The 17,619-nt window shown below is 47.2% G+C and overlaps 1 protein-coding gene across 1 annotated transcript; it reads left to right on the top strand.

The window, feature by feature from the left end:
- Positions 1 to 9,886: 9,886 nt before the first annotated feature.
- CHI3L1 (chitinase 3 like 1) lies at positions 9,887 to 16,588 on the top strand. The gene is given in 12 exon segments (XM_029230048.1): positions 9,887 to 9,929; positions 10,129 to 10,158; positions 11,084 to 11,188; positions 11,191 to 11,284; positions 11,799 to 11,855; positions 12,611 to 12,761; positions 13,500 to 13,621; positions 14,684 to 14,807; positions 15,397 to 15,591; positions 16,131 to 16,214; positions 16,216 to 16,248; positions 16,448 to 16,588. Coding segments are annotated over 12 exon segments (1,161 nt in total). The 5' UTR covers positions 9,887 to 9,904.
- The last annotated feature ends 1,031 nt before the right edge of the window (positions 16,589 to 17,619 follow it).

The following is a 17,619-nucleotide window of genomic DNA, read 5'->3' as shown; positions in this document are numbered from 1 at the left end:
TTAGGTAGGTTTATTCCAAGGTATTTTATTCTTTTTGTGCAATGGTAAGTGGGAATGTTTCCTTAATTTCTCTTTCAGATTTTTTGTCATTAGTGTATAGGAATGCAAGAGATTTCTGAGCATTAATTTTGTATCCTACTACTTTACCAAATTGATTGATTAGCTCTAGTAGTTTTCTGGTAGCATCTTTAGGTTTCTCTAGGTAGAGTATCATGTCATCTGCAAACAGTGACAGTTTTACTGCTTCTTTTCCAATTTGCATTCCTTTTATTTCTTTTTCTTCTTTGATTGCTGTGGCTAAAACTTCCAAAACTATGTTGAATAATAGTAGTGAGAGTTGGCAACCTTGTCTTGACCTTAGAGGAAATGATTTCAGTTTATCACCATTGAGAATGATGTTGGCTGTGGGTTTGTCATATATGGCCTTTATTATGTTGAGGTAGGTGCCCTCTATGCCTACTTTCTGGTGAGTTTTTATCATAAATGGGTGTTGAATTTTGTTGAAAGTTTTTTCTGCATATATTGAGATGATCATATGGTTTTTCTCCTTCAATTTGTTAATATGGTGTATCACATTAATTGATTTGCATATATTGAAGAATTCTTGCATTCCTGGTATAAACCCCACTTGATCATGGTGTATGATCCTTTTAATATGCTGTTGGTATTCTGTTTGCTAATATTTTGTTGAGGATTTTTGCATCTATGTTCATCAGTGATATTGGCCTGTAGTTTTCTTTTTGGTGACATCTTTGTCTAGTGTTGGTATCAGGGTTATGGTGGCTTTGTAGAATGGGTTTGGGAATATTCCTCCCTCTGCCATATTCTGAAAGAGTTTGAGAATGATAGGTGTTAGCTCTTCTCTAAATGTTTGATAGAATTCGCCTGTGAAGCCATCTGGCCCTGGACTTTTGTTTGTTGGAAGATTTTTAATCACAGTTTCAATTTCAGTGCTTGTGATTTGTCTGCTTATATTCTCTATTTCTTCCTGTTTCAGTCTCAGAAGATTGTGCTTTTCTAAGAATTTGTCAATTTCTTCTAGCGTGTCTATTTCATTGGCATATACTTGCTTGTAGTAATCTCACATGATCCTTTGTATTTCTGCAGTGTCAGTTGTTACTTTCTTTTCATTTCTAATTCTGTTGATCTGAGTCTTCTCCCTTTTTTTCTTGATGAGTCTGGCTAGTGGTTTATCAATTTTGTTTATCTTCTCAAAGAACCAGCTATTAGTTTTATTGATCTTTGCTATTGTTTCTTTCATTTCTTTTTCATTTATTTCTGATCTGATCTTTATGATTTCTTTCTTTCTGCTAACTTTGGTTTTTGGGGGTTTTTTTTTGTTTTTCTTTCTCTAATTGCTTTAGGTGTAAGGTTAGGTTTTTATTTGAGATTTTTTTTTTGTTTCTTGAGGTAGGATTGTATTGCTATAAACTTCCCTCTTAGAACTGCTTTTGCTGCATCCCATAGGTTTTGGATCATTGTGTTTTCTTTGTCATTTGTTTCTAGGTATTTTTTGATTTCCTCTTTGATTTTCTCAGTGATCTCTTGGTTATTTAGTAGCGTATTGTTTAGCCACCATGTGTTTGTATTTTTTCCAGATTTTTTCCCCTGTAATTGATATCTAGTCTCATAGAATTGTGGTCAGGAAATATACTTGATATGATTCCAAATTTCTTAAATTTACCAAGGTTTGATTTGCAATCCAAGATATGATCTATCCTGGAGAATGTTCCATGAGCACTTGAGAAGAAAGTGTATTCTGTTGTTTTTGGATGAAATGTCCTATAAATATCAATTAAGTCCATCTTGTTTAATGTATCATTTAAAGCTTGTGTTTCCTTATTTATTTTCATTTTGGATGATCTGTCCATTGGTGATAGTGGGGTGTTAAAGTCCCCTACTATGATTGTGTTACTGTCAATTTTCCCTTTTATGGCTGTTAGCATTTGCCTTATGTATTGAGGTGCTCCTATGTTGGGTGCATAAATATTTACAATTGTTATATCTTCTTCTTGGATTGATTCCTTGATCATTATGTAGTGTCCTTCCTTGCCTCTTGTAATAGTCTTTATTTTAAAGTCTATTTTGTCTGATATGAGAATTGCTACTCCAGCTTTCTTTTGATTTCAATTTGCATGGAATATCTTTTTCCATCCCCTCTCTTTCAGTCTTAATGTGTCCCTAGGTCTGAAGTGGATGTCTTGTAGACAGCATATATATGGGTCTTGTTTTTGTATTCATTCAACCAGTCTGTGTCTTTTGGTTGGAGCATTTAATCCATTTACATTTAAGGTATTTTTTGATATGTATGTTCCTATTACCATTTTCTTAATTGTTTGGGGTTTGTTTTTATAGGTCTTTTCCTTCTCTTGTGTTTCGTGCCTAGAGAAGTTCTTTTAGCATTTGTTGTAAAGCTGGTTTGGTGGTGCTGAATTCTCTTAGCTTTTGCTTGTCTGTAAAGGTTTTAATTTCTACATCGAATCTGAATGAGATCCTTGCTGGGTAGAGTAATCTTGGTTGTAGGTTTTTCCCTTTCATCACTTTAAATATGTCCTGCCACTGCCTTCTGCCTTGCAGAGTTTCTGCTGAAAGATCAGCTGTTAACCTAGGGGGATTCCCTTGTATGTTATTTGTTGCTTTTCCCTTGCTGCTTTTAATTTTTTCTTTGCATTCAATTTTTGATATTTTGATTAATATGTGTCTTGGCATGTTTCTCCTTGGATTTATCCTGTATGGGACTCTGCACTTCCTGGGCTTGACTGACTATTTCTTTTCCCATGTTAGGGAAGTTTTCAACTATAATCTCTTCAAATATTTTCTCTGTCCCTTTCTTTTTCTCTTCTTCTTCTGGGACCCCTATAATTTGAATGTTGGTGCGTTTAATGTTGTCCCAGAGGACTCTGAGACTGTCCTCAATTCTTTTCATTCTTTTTTCTTTATTCTGCTCTGCAGTAGTTATTTCCACTATTTTATCTTCCAGGTCACTTACCCGTCCTTCTGCCTCAGTTACTCTGCTGTTGATTCCTTCTAGAGAATTTTTAATTTCATTTATTGTGTTGTTCATCATTGTTTGTTTGTTCTTTAGTTCTTCTAGGTCCTTGTTAAACATTTCTTGTATTTTATCTATTCTATTTCCAAGATTTTGGATCATCTTTACTATCATTACTCTGAATTCTTTTTCAGGTAGACTGCCTGTTTCCTCTTCATTTGTTTGGTCTGGTGGGTTTTTACCTTGCTCCTTCATCTACTTCATATTTCTCTGTCTTCTCATTTTGTTTAACTTATCGTGTTTGGGGTCTCCTTTTTGCAGGCTGCAGGTTCATAGTTCCTGCTGTTTTTGATGTCTTGCCCCAGTGGGTGAGGTTGAACTAGTGGCTGGTGCAAGCTTCCTGGTGGGAGGGACTGGTGCCTGTGTTCTGTTGGGGGGGACTGGATCTTGTGTTTCTGGTGGGCAGGGCCATGTCCGGTGTTGTGTTTTGGGGTGTTTGTGAACTTAGTATGATTTTAGGCAGCCTCTCTGGTAACAGGTGAGGTTGTGTTCCTGTCTTACTAGTTTTTTGGCATGGGGTGTCCAGCAGTGGAGCTTGCTGGCCATTGGGTGGAGCTAGGTCTTAGCATTGAGATGGGGATCTTTGGGAGATCTCTCACTGATTGATAGTACATGGGGTTGGGAGGTCGCTGGTGGTCCAATGTCCTGAACTCAGCTCTCCCACCTCAGAGGCCCAAGCCTGACACCAGGCCAGAGCACCAAGACCCTGTCAGCCACATGGCTCAGAAGAAAAGGGAGAAAAATAGAAAGAAAAATTTTTTAAAATTAAAAAAAATAAAATTTAATAAATTATTAACATTAAAAAATAATAATTTTTTAAAAAAGAGAGAGCAACCGAACCAATAAACAAATCCACAAGTGATAACAAGTGCTAAAAACTAAACTAAGATAAACATAAAAATCAGAAACAAATCAGTTGCAGACAGCAAACTTCAAGCCTACAGTTGCTCCCAAAGTCCACCGCCTCAATTTTGGGGTGATTTGTTGTCTATTCAGGTATTCCAGAGAAGCAGGGTACATCACGTTGATTGTGGGGATTTAATCCGCTGCTCCTGAGGCTGCTGGGAGAGATTTCCCTTTCTCTTCTTTGTCTGCTCAGCTCCTGGGGTTCAGCTTTGGTTTTGGCCCCGCCTATGATGTAGGTCTCCTGAGGGCGTCTGTTCCCACCCAGACAGGAGGGGGTTAAAGGAGCAGCTGATTGGGGGCTCTTGCTCACTCAGGCCAGGGGGAGGGAGGGGTACGGTAGTCATAACTGGAACGTGGGGCGAGCCTGTGGTGGTATAGGCCGGTGTGACGTTGCAACAGCCTGAGGCGTGGCGTGTGTTCTCCCAGGAAAATTGTCCCTGGATCACAGGACCCTGGCAGTGGTGTGCTGCAGAGGCTCCTGGGGTGGTGTGGATAGTGACCTGTGCTTGCACACAAGATTCCTGGTGGCAGTGGTAGCAGCCTTAGCATTTCATACCCATCTCTGGGGTCTGAGTTGACAGCCGTGGCTGGTGCCTGTCTCTGGAGGTCATTTAGGTGGTGCTCTGCCTTCTGTGGGCAGACGGGGAAGGAATCCCCTCTCTTCGCTCACCCCAAAACAATTGTCTCTTGCCTCTTCGGCAGTTCCAGCCTTTTTCCCGGACTCCATCCCGGGTAGCTGTGGTGCACTAGCCCCCTTCAGGCTGTGTTCATGCAGCCAACCCCAGTCCTCCCCCTGGGATATGAACTCTGAAGCCTGAGCCTCAGCTCCCAGCCCCCACCCGCCCCGACGGGTGAGCAGACAAGCCTCTCGGGCTGGTGAGTGCTGGTCGACACAGATCCTCTGTGCAGGAATCTCTCCGCTTTGCCCTCTGCACCCCTGTTGCTGTGCTCTCCTCCATGGCTCCAAAGCTTCTCCCCCACCCACCTCCCATCCCCACCAGTGAAGGGGCTTCCTAGTGTGTGGAAACCTTTGCTCCTTCACAGCTCCCTCCAAAGGTGCAAGTCCCGTCCCTATTCTTTTGCCTCTGCTTTTTCTTTGTTCTTTTGCCCTTACCCAGGTACATGGGGATTTTCTTGCCTTTTGGGAAGTCTGAGGTCTTCTGCCAGCCTTCAGTAGGTGTTCTGTAGGAGTTGTTCCACTTGTAGATGTAGTTTTGATGTATTTGTGGGGAGGAAGGTGATTTCCACATCTTCCTCCTCCACCATCTTGAAGGTCCCCCCCAGTTCCTATACTTTTTATGGCCTAATTCCCTATTTTATAAGTTTGAGGCAATGGAACCAAATTGATGTACCTTATTTACCTCTAGAGTGATTTCAGTACTTATGGTCATGTAGATTATTTATATAGGTTCAATAAGAATCTGTCCTTTTTCTTACCAGAATATAATTAAATATTCACTATGCCAAAAATTCCATTTAATTAGGTGTGATAAGCCCTTTATTAAGGAACAAAGACTACATTTTACATGTGAGAATGACATCTATGAAGTCCTCCCAGGAGGGGATGGCTCTGGGAGCCATCTGGGATGGCTTTATGACTTATGAAATTCCAGCCTTACAGGTAGTAAAAATTTCATTTCCTGGCAGGCATATTAACAAATATGGGAATCTTAGAGAAAATAGTGCTAATAAGGATGGTAAAATTTCTTCTGACACAAAAGTTATTCCCAGCCCTAGGAGTTTTACAAGCCTCCAGACAGAAGTTCACTGTCAAGCCTCAATGTCATGTGGCTCTAATTCTGTTAGCCACTCAAAAAGGAAGTGTTTATATGTTACATCAGCTCCTCTTGTTATGCCTGTGGAAATAAATTTTAGTCAAATAAAACAAAATATCAATTTAATAACACTGAGTCAGAAAACTGTTAATCGGCTTAGGTTTTCTCAAAGGCAAGGACTTGCCCACAGGAAAAGAAAAACTGCAAAAGCAAAACCTGACACTTGTTTCTGCTTCATTCATGACTGAGCACCACTGCGGGGTGGGGGTGGGGACATTCTACATCTGGAGATAATCCGAAAACAACAGGCTATCGTGGCTGGCTCAGGACTCCAAAATAATAAACTCTGATTATTTCTCATAAATATGGACTCTGGCAAAAACAATTTTCTCCTTGATTTTTACTATGCTAACAAGTGAAGATAAACTGTGAATATGATGGACATGTGAGAAAGCTGCTGATTTCTACCATGAATATTGTAGCCTTGGTCATCTTTTTTTCCCTTTAAATACTTGTTGTGATTTGTATTTGACAAACCAATCTTTCTTTCTGAACTTGGACTCCCTTTTACCTTTTGCAGTAAATTGTTTATTTGTCCAAATGTTTCTGTCTCTGAGTCTTTGACGGTGTTTACTATGTGCTGACACTAACACCATATGCTGGAGCTGAGGATTTGGAAATGAACTTGGAGGAAGACACCTGCCTGTAAATAAAGAACTTCCCCTCAGATATTTGGCGGGATGTTAACACCACCTTCATTTGCTCTGACACTCCATGCAAAAGGAACGGATCCTCAAAACAGTTACACCTAAGAGGCCACCCGTCTCATCTGTGCCTCTCTTGCCCTACCTCATGCTTCAACCACTCTTGAATCCTCCCAGGTCTTGGAGCCTGGCAGCCTCTTCCCACCCCAGGCTTCTTCTGCTTCTCCTGCCTCACATGTTTTTGCCAAGCTAGTACCTGTTCCTTCACAATTCAGCTGAAACATCATTTCCCAAGGAAGAGTTCCCTGACCACCTGTAGCCTTTTATAAACTCTCCTAACCCTCAGAATTGCCTTGTTGAACTTTTCACAGTTGTAATAAATTATTTATGCTATCCTTTGTTTAATGTCCATGTTCTTTGCCAGACCATGTACTTCATGAGGACAGGCACTGATTCTCTGTTTTCACTCACCTTTCTGCCCTCACCACCTCCCACGGTGCAAGGCAACTGTGCCGTGCCAGTAAGCATTGGTTGAATGAGTAAACGAATGATAAGAGCAGCGTGGGCGCTTAGAACAATTGGACCAGGGAAATTGTCAGGATGTTTCTTTTGCGATTTCATCTTACCTCCTGAGTTGGTTATTCACAAGGTGACAAGAACTACGGAAAGAGATGAAATTTCTAGAATTTCAGGTTCCAAACAAAATAGAAGAGTTTGGAGTTATGTACCATCTTGAGATCATTCATTTTTTCAGTCGTTCAATAACTACTAAGCATCTACTATGTGTCAAGCACTAGGGATGGACACAAAGGTGAATAAAACAGACACAGTCCTTGCCTTTACTGAGTTTATAGTCTAGTGAGGGAGGCAGACATTAATGACATCCACAGTGACACACGAGATGTAAAATTATAACCGAGTCACGTGCTAGGAGGAGAGGTACAAAGTACACTGACAGCCCCGATAGGGGTTTTCCCTCACTAGGGAGTCTGCCTTTTCCAAAGGTGCCTGCTGAGCTGCAATCTGAAGGATGAGTAGGAGTGTTTAATTAAGAATATGCAGAGTATGACCTGCTGAATAAGGATGCACAAACCGTACACACAGGGTGGGCAGGTAGCTCCCTCACTGTCTGAGCTTCCACTTTGGGGAAATGAAAACCCCAGGGCAGTTTTGATTGAAGGCACAGTTTCAATACACTCACACGAAGAAAGTAAAGTGACAAGATGTATTACTTTCAGATTCCAGAAACAGAGGAGGGAGGTGTGCATTGAGCTGGGGGCGGGGTCAGTCCTCTGTCCTGGGTCACAAGCCAGCAGGAGACAGAGAGTAAGCACCTTTTACTTATAAGGTGGTTGGGGAGCACCACTAACTTTTCCAGGGCTCAACTTTAAGTGCTTATTTTAAAAGGTGTCCTGGGAAATGCAAAGCAGGACCTTGTGGCTGGAATCCTAAACTCAGGTCCTTATCTAAATGTCCAGACTCTGGGTATGAGCGGAGTTATCCTGTAAACTGCCTGGGCAGCAGCTCAAAACAGCTGCCTCTTCACAGGAAGTGATGCAAACATGAAGTCCATGCTGCTTGACGTGCCACGAATGAGCGCTTTGTCTCCGACCTCGGGTTCTTGTGTCTTCTGCCAGAATCCATGAGATTCTGTCATCTCACTAACTTGCAAGTAGTATAAAACCTCAGGCCCTTCATAGTTATTGACAGGCTAGTAGATGACATATACAAAGGCACTATGGTGGGAGAGAGTAGAGCAAATATAAGAAGGAAGGCATGAATGGATGAGTTATAGGGAGTGAAGGGGGCATGGCGTGAGATGAAGCTGAGAGGTGATGTGCCATGGGACCCCTGGCCAATCCTGCTGGGGCAGGCCCAGGGGATGTCTTGGCTGTTATGACAATGCCACCTTCATGCAGGACATGTGGAACTAATAAACTGGGTTTGGGGGAGCACAGGACAAGGCTTGGGCTAATCTGTGCCTATGAAGTAATTTTTAACAAAGGAAGAGAGTGAACTTGGGTGTTTTCTTAACATCCTGCACCCTGTTATGAACATTTTTACGTGCCGACTACTTTGTAATACTTCTATTAGAGATGAAAGGAAGTCCACTTCCCAGTGCCCTAAACAAACAAGGGAAAGTTATCATGGACTATCATTGCTGCCAATCATCTAGGGTACAAAAGAAGGCTAGTTGCCTTAAGAGGGTGAAGCCATGACCCTTTAGTATTCGTGAGTATGACTCTGGACAAACTGCTTTCTGACGATTTCTCTTAATAAAGAGATGTTTCAGTTTCTAGGGAGAGGAAGGAAGAGAAGGGGGACAGAGGGAGAGACCTCACCAAGAAAGGGCTGTGAAATCAGTGTGGCTAACATTGGATTATTACCTAATATGATTGTAAAAAGAAAGGTATCTGTTCAGAAGCCCTCTGTCCCATTCTGGCAATTGGAGTTCTGAACTTTTCACTCCCGGCCTATTAATTAATTTATAGCCTGCAAAGAATGGAGTTGTCCAGGATCTTTGGCCCAAAAAAAGTATCCACAAACAGGGAACAAATCATGCAGAGCCTTGTTAAGAAGTTTTGTTCTTATCTGAAGAGTGATAAGAAATCACTGAGGGATCTAGAAAGGGGTGGCATCGTTACACTTAGGTTTCAACAGAGAGGAGCTGAGAGTGTGGAGATAATTTATCTCCTGAGATTATCTGCTCCTGGGGGAAATCAAGAGTTCCCTGAATTTTTACTCCTTGGTACTTCACTGCAGCCCCAGGCTTGCCAGATTCATACTCATTTTAACGGGCCTTTCAAAAAGGAAGCAAAGCAGCACCAGGTCTCAGAGCGTTCTCAGCAATTTCCCACTCCTCTCCAGCCTTTCTTTAAAATAATCAGCACAGGCCGGCTGTGGGAAACAGCTTGGCGAGGGGGAAAGTGGGTCAGGCAGGGTGCTGCTGGGCTCAGGGAGAGAATAAATAACAGCCTTTTTTGGGGTTACTGCTGGTTACAGAACTCAATTGTGCCCAGTTTCAACCTGGCCAAGGGCCCGGACAGAGGGCTGGAGAGGCAAAAGTAGAGGCTGCCCGAAAAGCCCGGAAACTGCTGGGTTTTGGAGGAAACTGAGTGGGAGGCTGAGTTACTGGCCACAGGAGCCCCCAGATCATCCACCTGGTGGCTTTTCTGCCGGCAGGTGCCTCAGGAAGACCTGGCCCACGTTTTCAGAACTCTCCAGGGTTTCTCAGTCCACCTCAGGCGGCCCTCAGTGCTCGGCCCCACCACTTTCCAGCCTGCTAGTTCCTTCACTGACACGCAGCTCAGTTCCTGTACATGGCATGGTTTGGGGTGCGGGGGAGTGGAGTGGGACAGGTATAAGAGGAAGTTGGATGCCCAGGGAAGCGTCCTGTCTAGGCAGCTGGGCACCAGGAGCCTGAGGGCAAAGGAAGAGGCTATGCCGTGCCCCCCTCTGCTGCAGCCAGGATGGGTCTGAGGGAGGCTCAGACAGGTCTCTGGGTTGGCCACAGAGCCGCTCCGCAGAGGGGCTGGCCTCCTACCTGCTGTGGGAGGGGTAGCAGAGTCGGTGGGGAGAGAGAAGAGGAGGCTGGTGTGAGGAGGCCCTTGATTCCTTTATGGTGGGGGGTGCAGGGAGCAGGGGGAAGGGCAGGAGGTACTTGCAGGGGGTCTCACCCTGGATTTCCCTTCAGGTTTTGTGGTCCTGGTGCTGCCCCAGAGCTGTAAGTAACCCCTTTTAAGTCACGGGTGGTGGGGGTGTGGTGAGGGCTGTGTGGAAGGGACCTTGCCACTGAGGTAGCACTTTTCCAGTTTCTTCTGTGATTCAAATGGTTCAGAAATATTAGCATTTGTTAAATCAAGGTGATGAGTATATAGGTGTTGATTATACTATTCTCTACTTTTCTGTATATTTAAAATTTTTGAAAATTAAAAACTTTCAAAGGCTCAGGTTCAATGAAGGCTTCAACTAATCGCTTACTGGGAACAACTAACAGGAGACCAGTAGCAGCATGGATGAGTGATGCCCAGTTATTCCTCCACAGTCAAGAGGGCAGAAAAGGCCTACTTTGCAGCAGGAAAAATTAGAATGAGCGGGGAGGAGGAACTTCCGGGTCCATTGGGATATTGTGCCCCAGCTCGGGGGATGGACTGAAGGGGCCTGGGGGATGCCATTCTGGGTGGGTTACAAGTTAGGGGCACTCCCACAGGAAGGCAGAGAAGAGATGGGCCAGAGCCTCCCAGATCAAGGACTCCACTGAAGGTCCTGCAAGGCTCTCGCCTGAAGGCCAGGGTCTTCTGATATGGCTGTCGGGTCCCTCTTCTCCTTCAAAGTCGCTGCCTCCAGGAAGCCTTCTTTACTTGTACCAAGTCCCATTTCATCTTTATTCATCGGCACCCCCTCACCCCATACAGTGTTCTGTTCTTAGTCTGCAGTATGTTTATCTACTATATTTGATCTTTTCTAAGCATTTTCAAAATAGACCTTGTTTTCATCAGACAGAGAACTCCCCTGAGCCAGCCCTTTGCATTTAGAATTCTAACTTTGCTCACAATTCTGCCCATCAACCCCACCCCCCAAAACCCCATTAGTGCTCAGCTCAGGGCTCAGCCAGAGGGTCCCTGGCTCAATCTTGGCCTTCTCCTCAGGTGCTGCATACAAGCTGATCTGCTACTACACCAGCTGGTCCCAGTACCGGGAGGGAGATGGGAGCTGCTTCCCAGACGCCATCGACCCCTTCCTCTGTACCCACATCTCTACAGCTTTGCCAACATAAGCAACAATGCGATCGACACCTGGGAGTGGAATGATGTGACACTCTATGACACACTGAACACACTCAAGAACAGGTTGGGCCACTGGCTGGCCAGGGAAGAAGGAAGATGGAGGGTTAGCAGGGCTGGTCTCAGGGCAGCGTACTCCTGCTCAAGAGGGTGGGCGAGGTCCCCAGTACTCACCTCTGGGTGGAGAACTGGAGGGCCTTGGCTTAAGTGGGAAGAAGTGATGAGGGCAGGTGTCAGGGTGTAGAAGAAGACCGTAGAAGGAGGCACAGCTGAGCTCCCCTGGGAACGGGACCCCTCTCCATCCTCTGAGGGTGCCTCTCCACGGAGAAAGTGCCCATGACTCTATTTTGCCATATTCCCCACCGGAGGGAACAAATATGGGCAACATACTTCTGAGTAACTGCCACAAATGCTTAGAAAATCTTAGAATACTGAATCTCAGGGTTGGAAGGACCTCAGAGGCCTGATTCAGCCTCCCACCCAAAGCTAGAAGCCTGATACAGCCTCCTAAACGTGGGCCCACCCCATGTCACAACAACTTCACTCAACCCCTGCCCTCCTGCCTCCCTGTGCCCCACAGGAATCCCAGCCTGAAGACCCTTCTATCTGTTGGAGGATGGAACTTTGGTTCTCAAAGGTAGGATGACTCATCCTCCAGAGGTTGATGGAATAGGAGGAGGCATAGCTTTCTCCTCATCCACTGGATGGGGATCACAGGGACCCCAGACTGGTCAGGCACAGGGGTCTGAATGGTTGTCAGGAGCCTGCCTCACGTACAACCATGAAATCAGAGCGCAGAGAGGGAAAGGAACTTGTCAAGAGTCACACAGCAAGGTGGCAGCCAATGCTCTTTTTACTACTTCTCAGACATGAAAACAAAGAAATTTGGGGCGGCGAGGGATACTGTCCTAAGGGCTGGAAGGAGAGAGATGGAATGAATGGGAAATTTGGGAGTGGAGACCCTGTGAGGACATCCTGGAGTGGGTAGGATTGGAGCAGGCTTTAAAAAGGGGGCAAAGATGGCCATAGCAGCTCTCATTTACTGAGCTGTTACTATGTGTCAGGCATCCTATCCAACCATTATCACATGTAATCCTTATAATAGCACTGTGAGATGTTATATTTATGCCCATTTTATAGATGAGAAAACTGAGGCTCAGGTTATAACCTGCTCAAAGTGGCTTGGCTAGTAGGTGATAGAGCCAGGGATATCTGGCTCCAAAGCACATGGTCTTTCTAAGATAATTGGAGGTGGGTCCTGTCCCAACCATGCCCTCCTAGAGCTGTGTGGGTTCAGACTCCCAGCTCCACATGCCCCAGAGACCCTTCCAGAGGGCTAAGGCACCCAGTGTATTGGTACTGAGCCCTCTACTGGGCTGATTTCGGTTCTAGATTTTCCAAAATAGCCTCCAACACCTGGAGTCGCAGAACTTTCATCAAGTCGGTGCCACCATTTCTGTGGACCCATGGCTTTGATGGACTGGACCTAGCCTGGCTCAACCCCGGGCGGAGAGACAAGCAGCATCTCACCACGCTGGTCAAGGTGCTGGTTGGGTCAGGGAAAAGGGCAGGGAGGTAGGGAGCATCAGGGAGTGGGGAGGGCAGAAGCTGTCTTCAGAGATATTCTCCTGAGGCAGGCAAAGGGGGACTGAGGCCTCTTTGCTGCAGGGTCCTGAGATCTGGACCAGGGATAAGACAAACAAGCCTGTGTCCTGAGATCTCACACAGCAAGGAAGACATCTTTTGACAACAGTGGGAGGTAGGGTGGGGTTCTAAGAGGCAGAGGTCACTAAGCGGAGAACCCATTCCTCACTGCCTGCATTCATTCCCAAGCCAACACTGCCCACTCCCCAGCATGCACTGCATCAGAGGTACTCAGTTACCCCAGGGACAGAGTGATCATTTAAACAAACTGTTCACGGTACAATATAAATCACTTTAATTTTGTGTTCTCCTTTATAAGCTTGAACAAAGCACAGGCCGACAGGTAAATGTCTTCCAGCATCATCTGTGGACCAAGTGGGGTCACTCTCTATCCTCACGGTCCCTCCAGGACAGAGAGTAATTGAGTGTTGACGAGTATGAGCGGGGCGTAGGGATGAGATGGGTCCAAACAGTTTTTTAGGAAAAAGATGGGTGAGTCTGAGGGTGAGACCACTTTATCGTTCCCACTGAGCTCCAGTCAGGTTGGAGATTACAGCAGACAGCGAAGGCCAATGACATGCTCAGAGATCTTTCGCCTCAAGGCTTGCTGTCACTCACCTGCCTCTCTCCCAACCAGGAAATGGAGGCTGAGTTTGCAAGGGAAGCCCAGGCAGGAGCAGAGCAACTCCTGCTCAGCGCGGCAGTGTCTGCTGGGAAGATTGCCATTGACAGAGGCTATGACATCGCCCAGATATCCCGGTGAATCTCCTTCCTGATGCACTCTGCCCTAGCACTCCATGTACAACCAGAAGACTGGGCTTCTAGTCCCAGTTTCTCCAAAGATGTGTGACCTTGAGCAAGTCACTTCCTCTCTGTGTGCCTCAGCCTCCCCATCTGTCAAACGGGGCATAACGATCCCTATCCTTCCTTTTCATTTGGGGTATTGCGCTGCTCAGTTGAGAAAGTCGTTATGAATGTATGTATTTGTGGAAAAGGAAGCAGGGAAAGTTATACAAACCAGCCAGTCACTAGTCTCTGGAGGGGCAAGGCAGCAGTAATGATACCTTTCATTTCTAGGCTGCTGGGGAGTCCTCACGGTGCTGCCACATGCAGGTGACCCCCTCCCTTTCCTGTTCATCCCGCCCCTCCTCCTCATGCATGAGAATGAGCAGTCCCCAGCCAAGCAGGCTGATCTCTCGGTGGGACAAAGGCATGGGTCTTAGGAAACCCAAGAGTAAGAGACAAAGACTCTTCGCTCTGACTTTAGAATCTTCTTTAGGGTCTTAGGGAGTGTAGACTTGGTGCTTTAATTGATCACTTAGAGGGTGGGAATGAGGTGGCTCTCAACCATTTGCCCCAAACACCTGAAGCTCATGTTCATGCAATCCACCTGCAGACCCTCCACCTTTGTGTGTGGAAACCTAGCTTCCCACCAGCAGGAATCATAGGTTCAGGCCATCCTTTGGTCCTTCTCTCTCCCGACAAGGCTAGCTGTTGATGCCACTTGTAATCGGCTTTCTCAAAGATGAATGTGGCTGGAGTGGAGGGGGTGACGTGTGTTGGAGGCCAGCTCCCAAATGTGTGCTGGGGGTGGATTGGAAGGACCCCATTCTTGCCTTGAATGCTCCTGTGGGACCCTGAGCCCACTTCCCAGTGTGGCACAAGGGAGGTGGTCCAGCAGCCTAGACAGTGGGTCACTGGGTTCTACTGGGTTTGGGGTTAATGGCTTTTCTCTTGGCTGCCTGTTTCTCCAGCTCACATCCTGCTAGGGTGGTGCGTTTTTTCAATTTTTCGCCTTGCCCTGCATCCACTCTTCCACAGACACCTGCACTTCATCAGCCTTCTGACCTACGACTTTCATGGAGCGTGGCGCCAGACCATAGCACATCACAGCCCCCTATTCCGAGGCCAGGAAGATACAAGTTCTGACAGATTCAGCAATGCTGTGAGTGTCCCAAAGGAGGGAGGGCTGAGAGGGGACCACAGACATGCCACTTGCCAGAGCTCAGACACCAACCTCTCCACTCCTCAGTAATCCTGCAAGGGAGGGGTTACAGGGCCCACCTCACAGATGAGGAAACTGAGGCCCAAAGTTTATGCATTCTCCACAGCTCTGGGAACTGGGGAGGTGATACTTCCATAAAGAGTCGGGACATCTCCTGACGGGCCTGTAGGGTGGACCTAGTGAAGGCAGAGGGCAGACTGAAGAGAGCACAGAGAAGGCTGGGGGCTGAGAGGGCAAGAGTCTAGTCTAGACCTGCCATTGTTTGCTGTGTAACCTGGGCCAATCACCAGAGTTCTGCAACTATCGAACGGTAATAATCCCTTCCTACACCTAAGAGGATATTTTTCAAGACTGAAATTACACAATGCTTTTTAGACTGACATTATAGGTTCCCAGAAGGAAGGGAATTCCAGACGCGTCTAGACCTGGAACTCCACCTTTCAAGGCAGCAGTGGGTACTGCACAACCTTTCCCCTCCTAGACCACCAGCATCTAACTGCTCAAACTGTCCTGCCCTACCCACCCACAGGACTACGCTGTGAGCTATGTGTTGAGGCTGGGGGCCCAGGCCAATAAGCTGGTGATGGGTATCCCCACTTTTGGGAGGAGCTTCACCCTGGCCTCTTCCAAGACAGATGTGGGAGCCCCGACCTCAGGGCCAGGAATACCAGGCCGGTTCACCAAGGAGACCCTCGCCTACTATGAGTTATGAGCTGGGGAGAAGGTAAGATTTCCCGGGGCACCCGCAGCCCCGGGGAAGCTGAGCCTCCCACCCCACCCACACTTTACTCCTTTGGAAATTAAAAAAAATGTTCCAGCAGACCTAGCACTCTGCAGAAGAGGGAGGAGGAGGCCAGGCACATCCTGTCTGCACCCCCTCTGGCCACCAAGTTGGGGCCTTCCTTCTAGCCCAGGAAAAAGCAATGGCCAAGAGGTAGGTTCTTTTGTGTCGGCCCATCCTCTGCTGCTCTGTGCTGCCTTGGGCCGGTCCTCAGTGTCAAAGCACTATTTCCCACATCCCTGTTTAAGACGCAGGAAGCTAATCAGAGCCCCCATAATGCCCTCAGGTTACAGCAGCTACAGAATCCTGGGATCTTTGCATCTGTTTTAAGCAAAGTTGTGCGAAGCCTGCAGTCTCTAGGGGAAGATGTGGCCTGCAGGAAGAAGCAAGGGGCTGAGAGATTTGGGCTGTGGCGTCCCCCTGGTGACCCGCAAAGTCTCAGCACAGCTCCCCACACCACGCCTGCCCTGTTCTCTGTTCAGATCTGTGACTTTCTCCGCGGAGCCACAGTCCATAGACTCCTTGGTCAGCAGGTCCCCTATGCCATTAAGGGCAACCAGTGGGTGGGGGTATGACGACCAGGAGAGCATCGAAAACAAGGTATGTACCTAAGGCCACACCCCAAGTTGAAGAGGGGGAGGGAAGCCCCCTGCACTGAGGGTGGGGCTTGGCTACAGAGGTGTTTGGGGTCTCAGGTGTCTGCTTTTCTCTCCCATGGGGAGGTGTCCAGATAGCATGCCTCCCATAAGCACCCTGGCCCAGGGAACCCAGCCCTGCCTGCTCTGGGTCTCCAGAGCAGGTGCGGTACTTGAGGAACAGGCAGCTGGCTGGCACCATGGTGTGGGCCCTGGACTTGGATGACTTTCAGGGCACCTTCTGCGGACAGAATCTGCACTTCCCTCTCACCAGTGCCATCAAGGATGCGCTCGCTGAGGTGTAGCCTTCGGTTCTTGGGCACACAGTGGGGCAGAGATCACTTGGCCCTGACTGGCTAGGAGCCTGATCACCTGCCTTGCTGGGTCCCCTGTTGAGCTTCAGTCTCCCTTCCTTGGGCCCATGCGGAGGGCCACAGCTCTGCCATCTGAGCTCAGCTCTGGTGGACAGGCAGTTAGGAGTGGGGCTGTGGGACCAGCACAGTGTAAGACACGGGGTCAGCACATAGCCGCTGAGTAAGGAGCATGCTCAACTACTCCAGGCCCCACACAAGGAGATTTCTTCACCTCCCTCACCCCCAGGCCTCTATGCCTAAGGACACCCTTTTGGCAAGCTGTACCACTGCAGAGTGAAATATCTTACAAGAAGCAGCAACCACGCTAATTATATCCTCTGCGAAGCCCAGCTTGAAACCTTTACTCAGGGTCATAATCATGTCCCCACTCCGCTTCCCTTTCCTGATTCTGCACCTGCTCAGTAAAGCACTGGGGCCCGCCAGTTATTAGCGCTTGCTTCAGTCTATCTTTGCGGTCCCACCGGACCCACGGGGCTCACCTCCCCCATCTCTTCTGGATTCCTCTCTCTCAGGCTTGGTAGTCCTGAGCTGCAGAAAATGAGACCACCCTGTCCTCTGCCGGGCCCCAAGAAGTCCCCAAAGGAGGCAAGCATCGCCAGACCCATCAGTCATGGACTTAACCCAAGAGGGCTGATGGGCTTCCAGATCTTAAAGTCATTGTCATCCAGACATCTCGATACAGTTCCTTGTTGAAAGAAGCCTTTTCTGTTTCCAGGGCTAGCAGGCACTAGGAAGGAAACGCTTTAACACCAACCCTTCATCTCCTCTCACCTCGGGGAGGTATAGGAGCCAACACAGGCTCAGGTTAGAGAGAGCCCTGACCCTGGACTCTCAGGGCTAGAAGGAGACACCTATGTTATCTCACATACCCTCCCTCTGTCCCAGGCCTAGAGTCTCTACAGGGCTTGAGAGCTAGCCTTCCAACCTCCCCCCACATTCTCAGTGACCAGTTGCTCATTCCC

The sequence above is a fragment of the Monodon monoceros genome, unplaced genomic scaffold (genome assembly GCF_005190385.1).
Source record: "Monodon monoceros isolate NGI ecotype Baffin Bay Population unplaced genomic scaffold, NGI_Narwhal_1 Super_Scaffold_18, whole genome shotgun sequence".
Classification (NCBI taxonomy): domain Eukaryota; kingdom Metazoa; phylum Chordata; class Mammalia; order Artiodactyla; family Monodontidae; genus Monodon; species Monodon monoceros.
The sequence above is the reverse complement of the archived record's forward strand: the minus strand, read 5'-3'. Positions and strand labels throughout refer to the sequence as shown.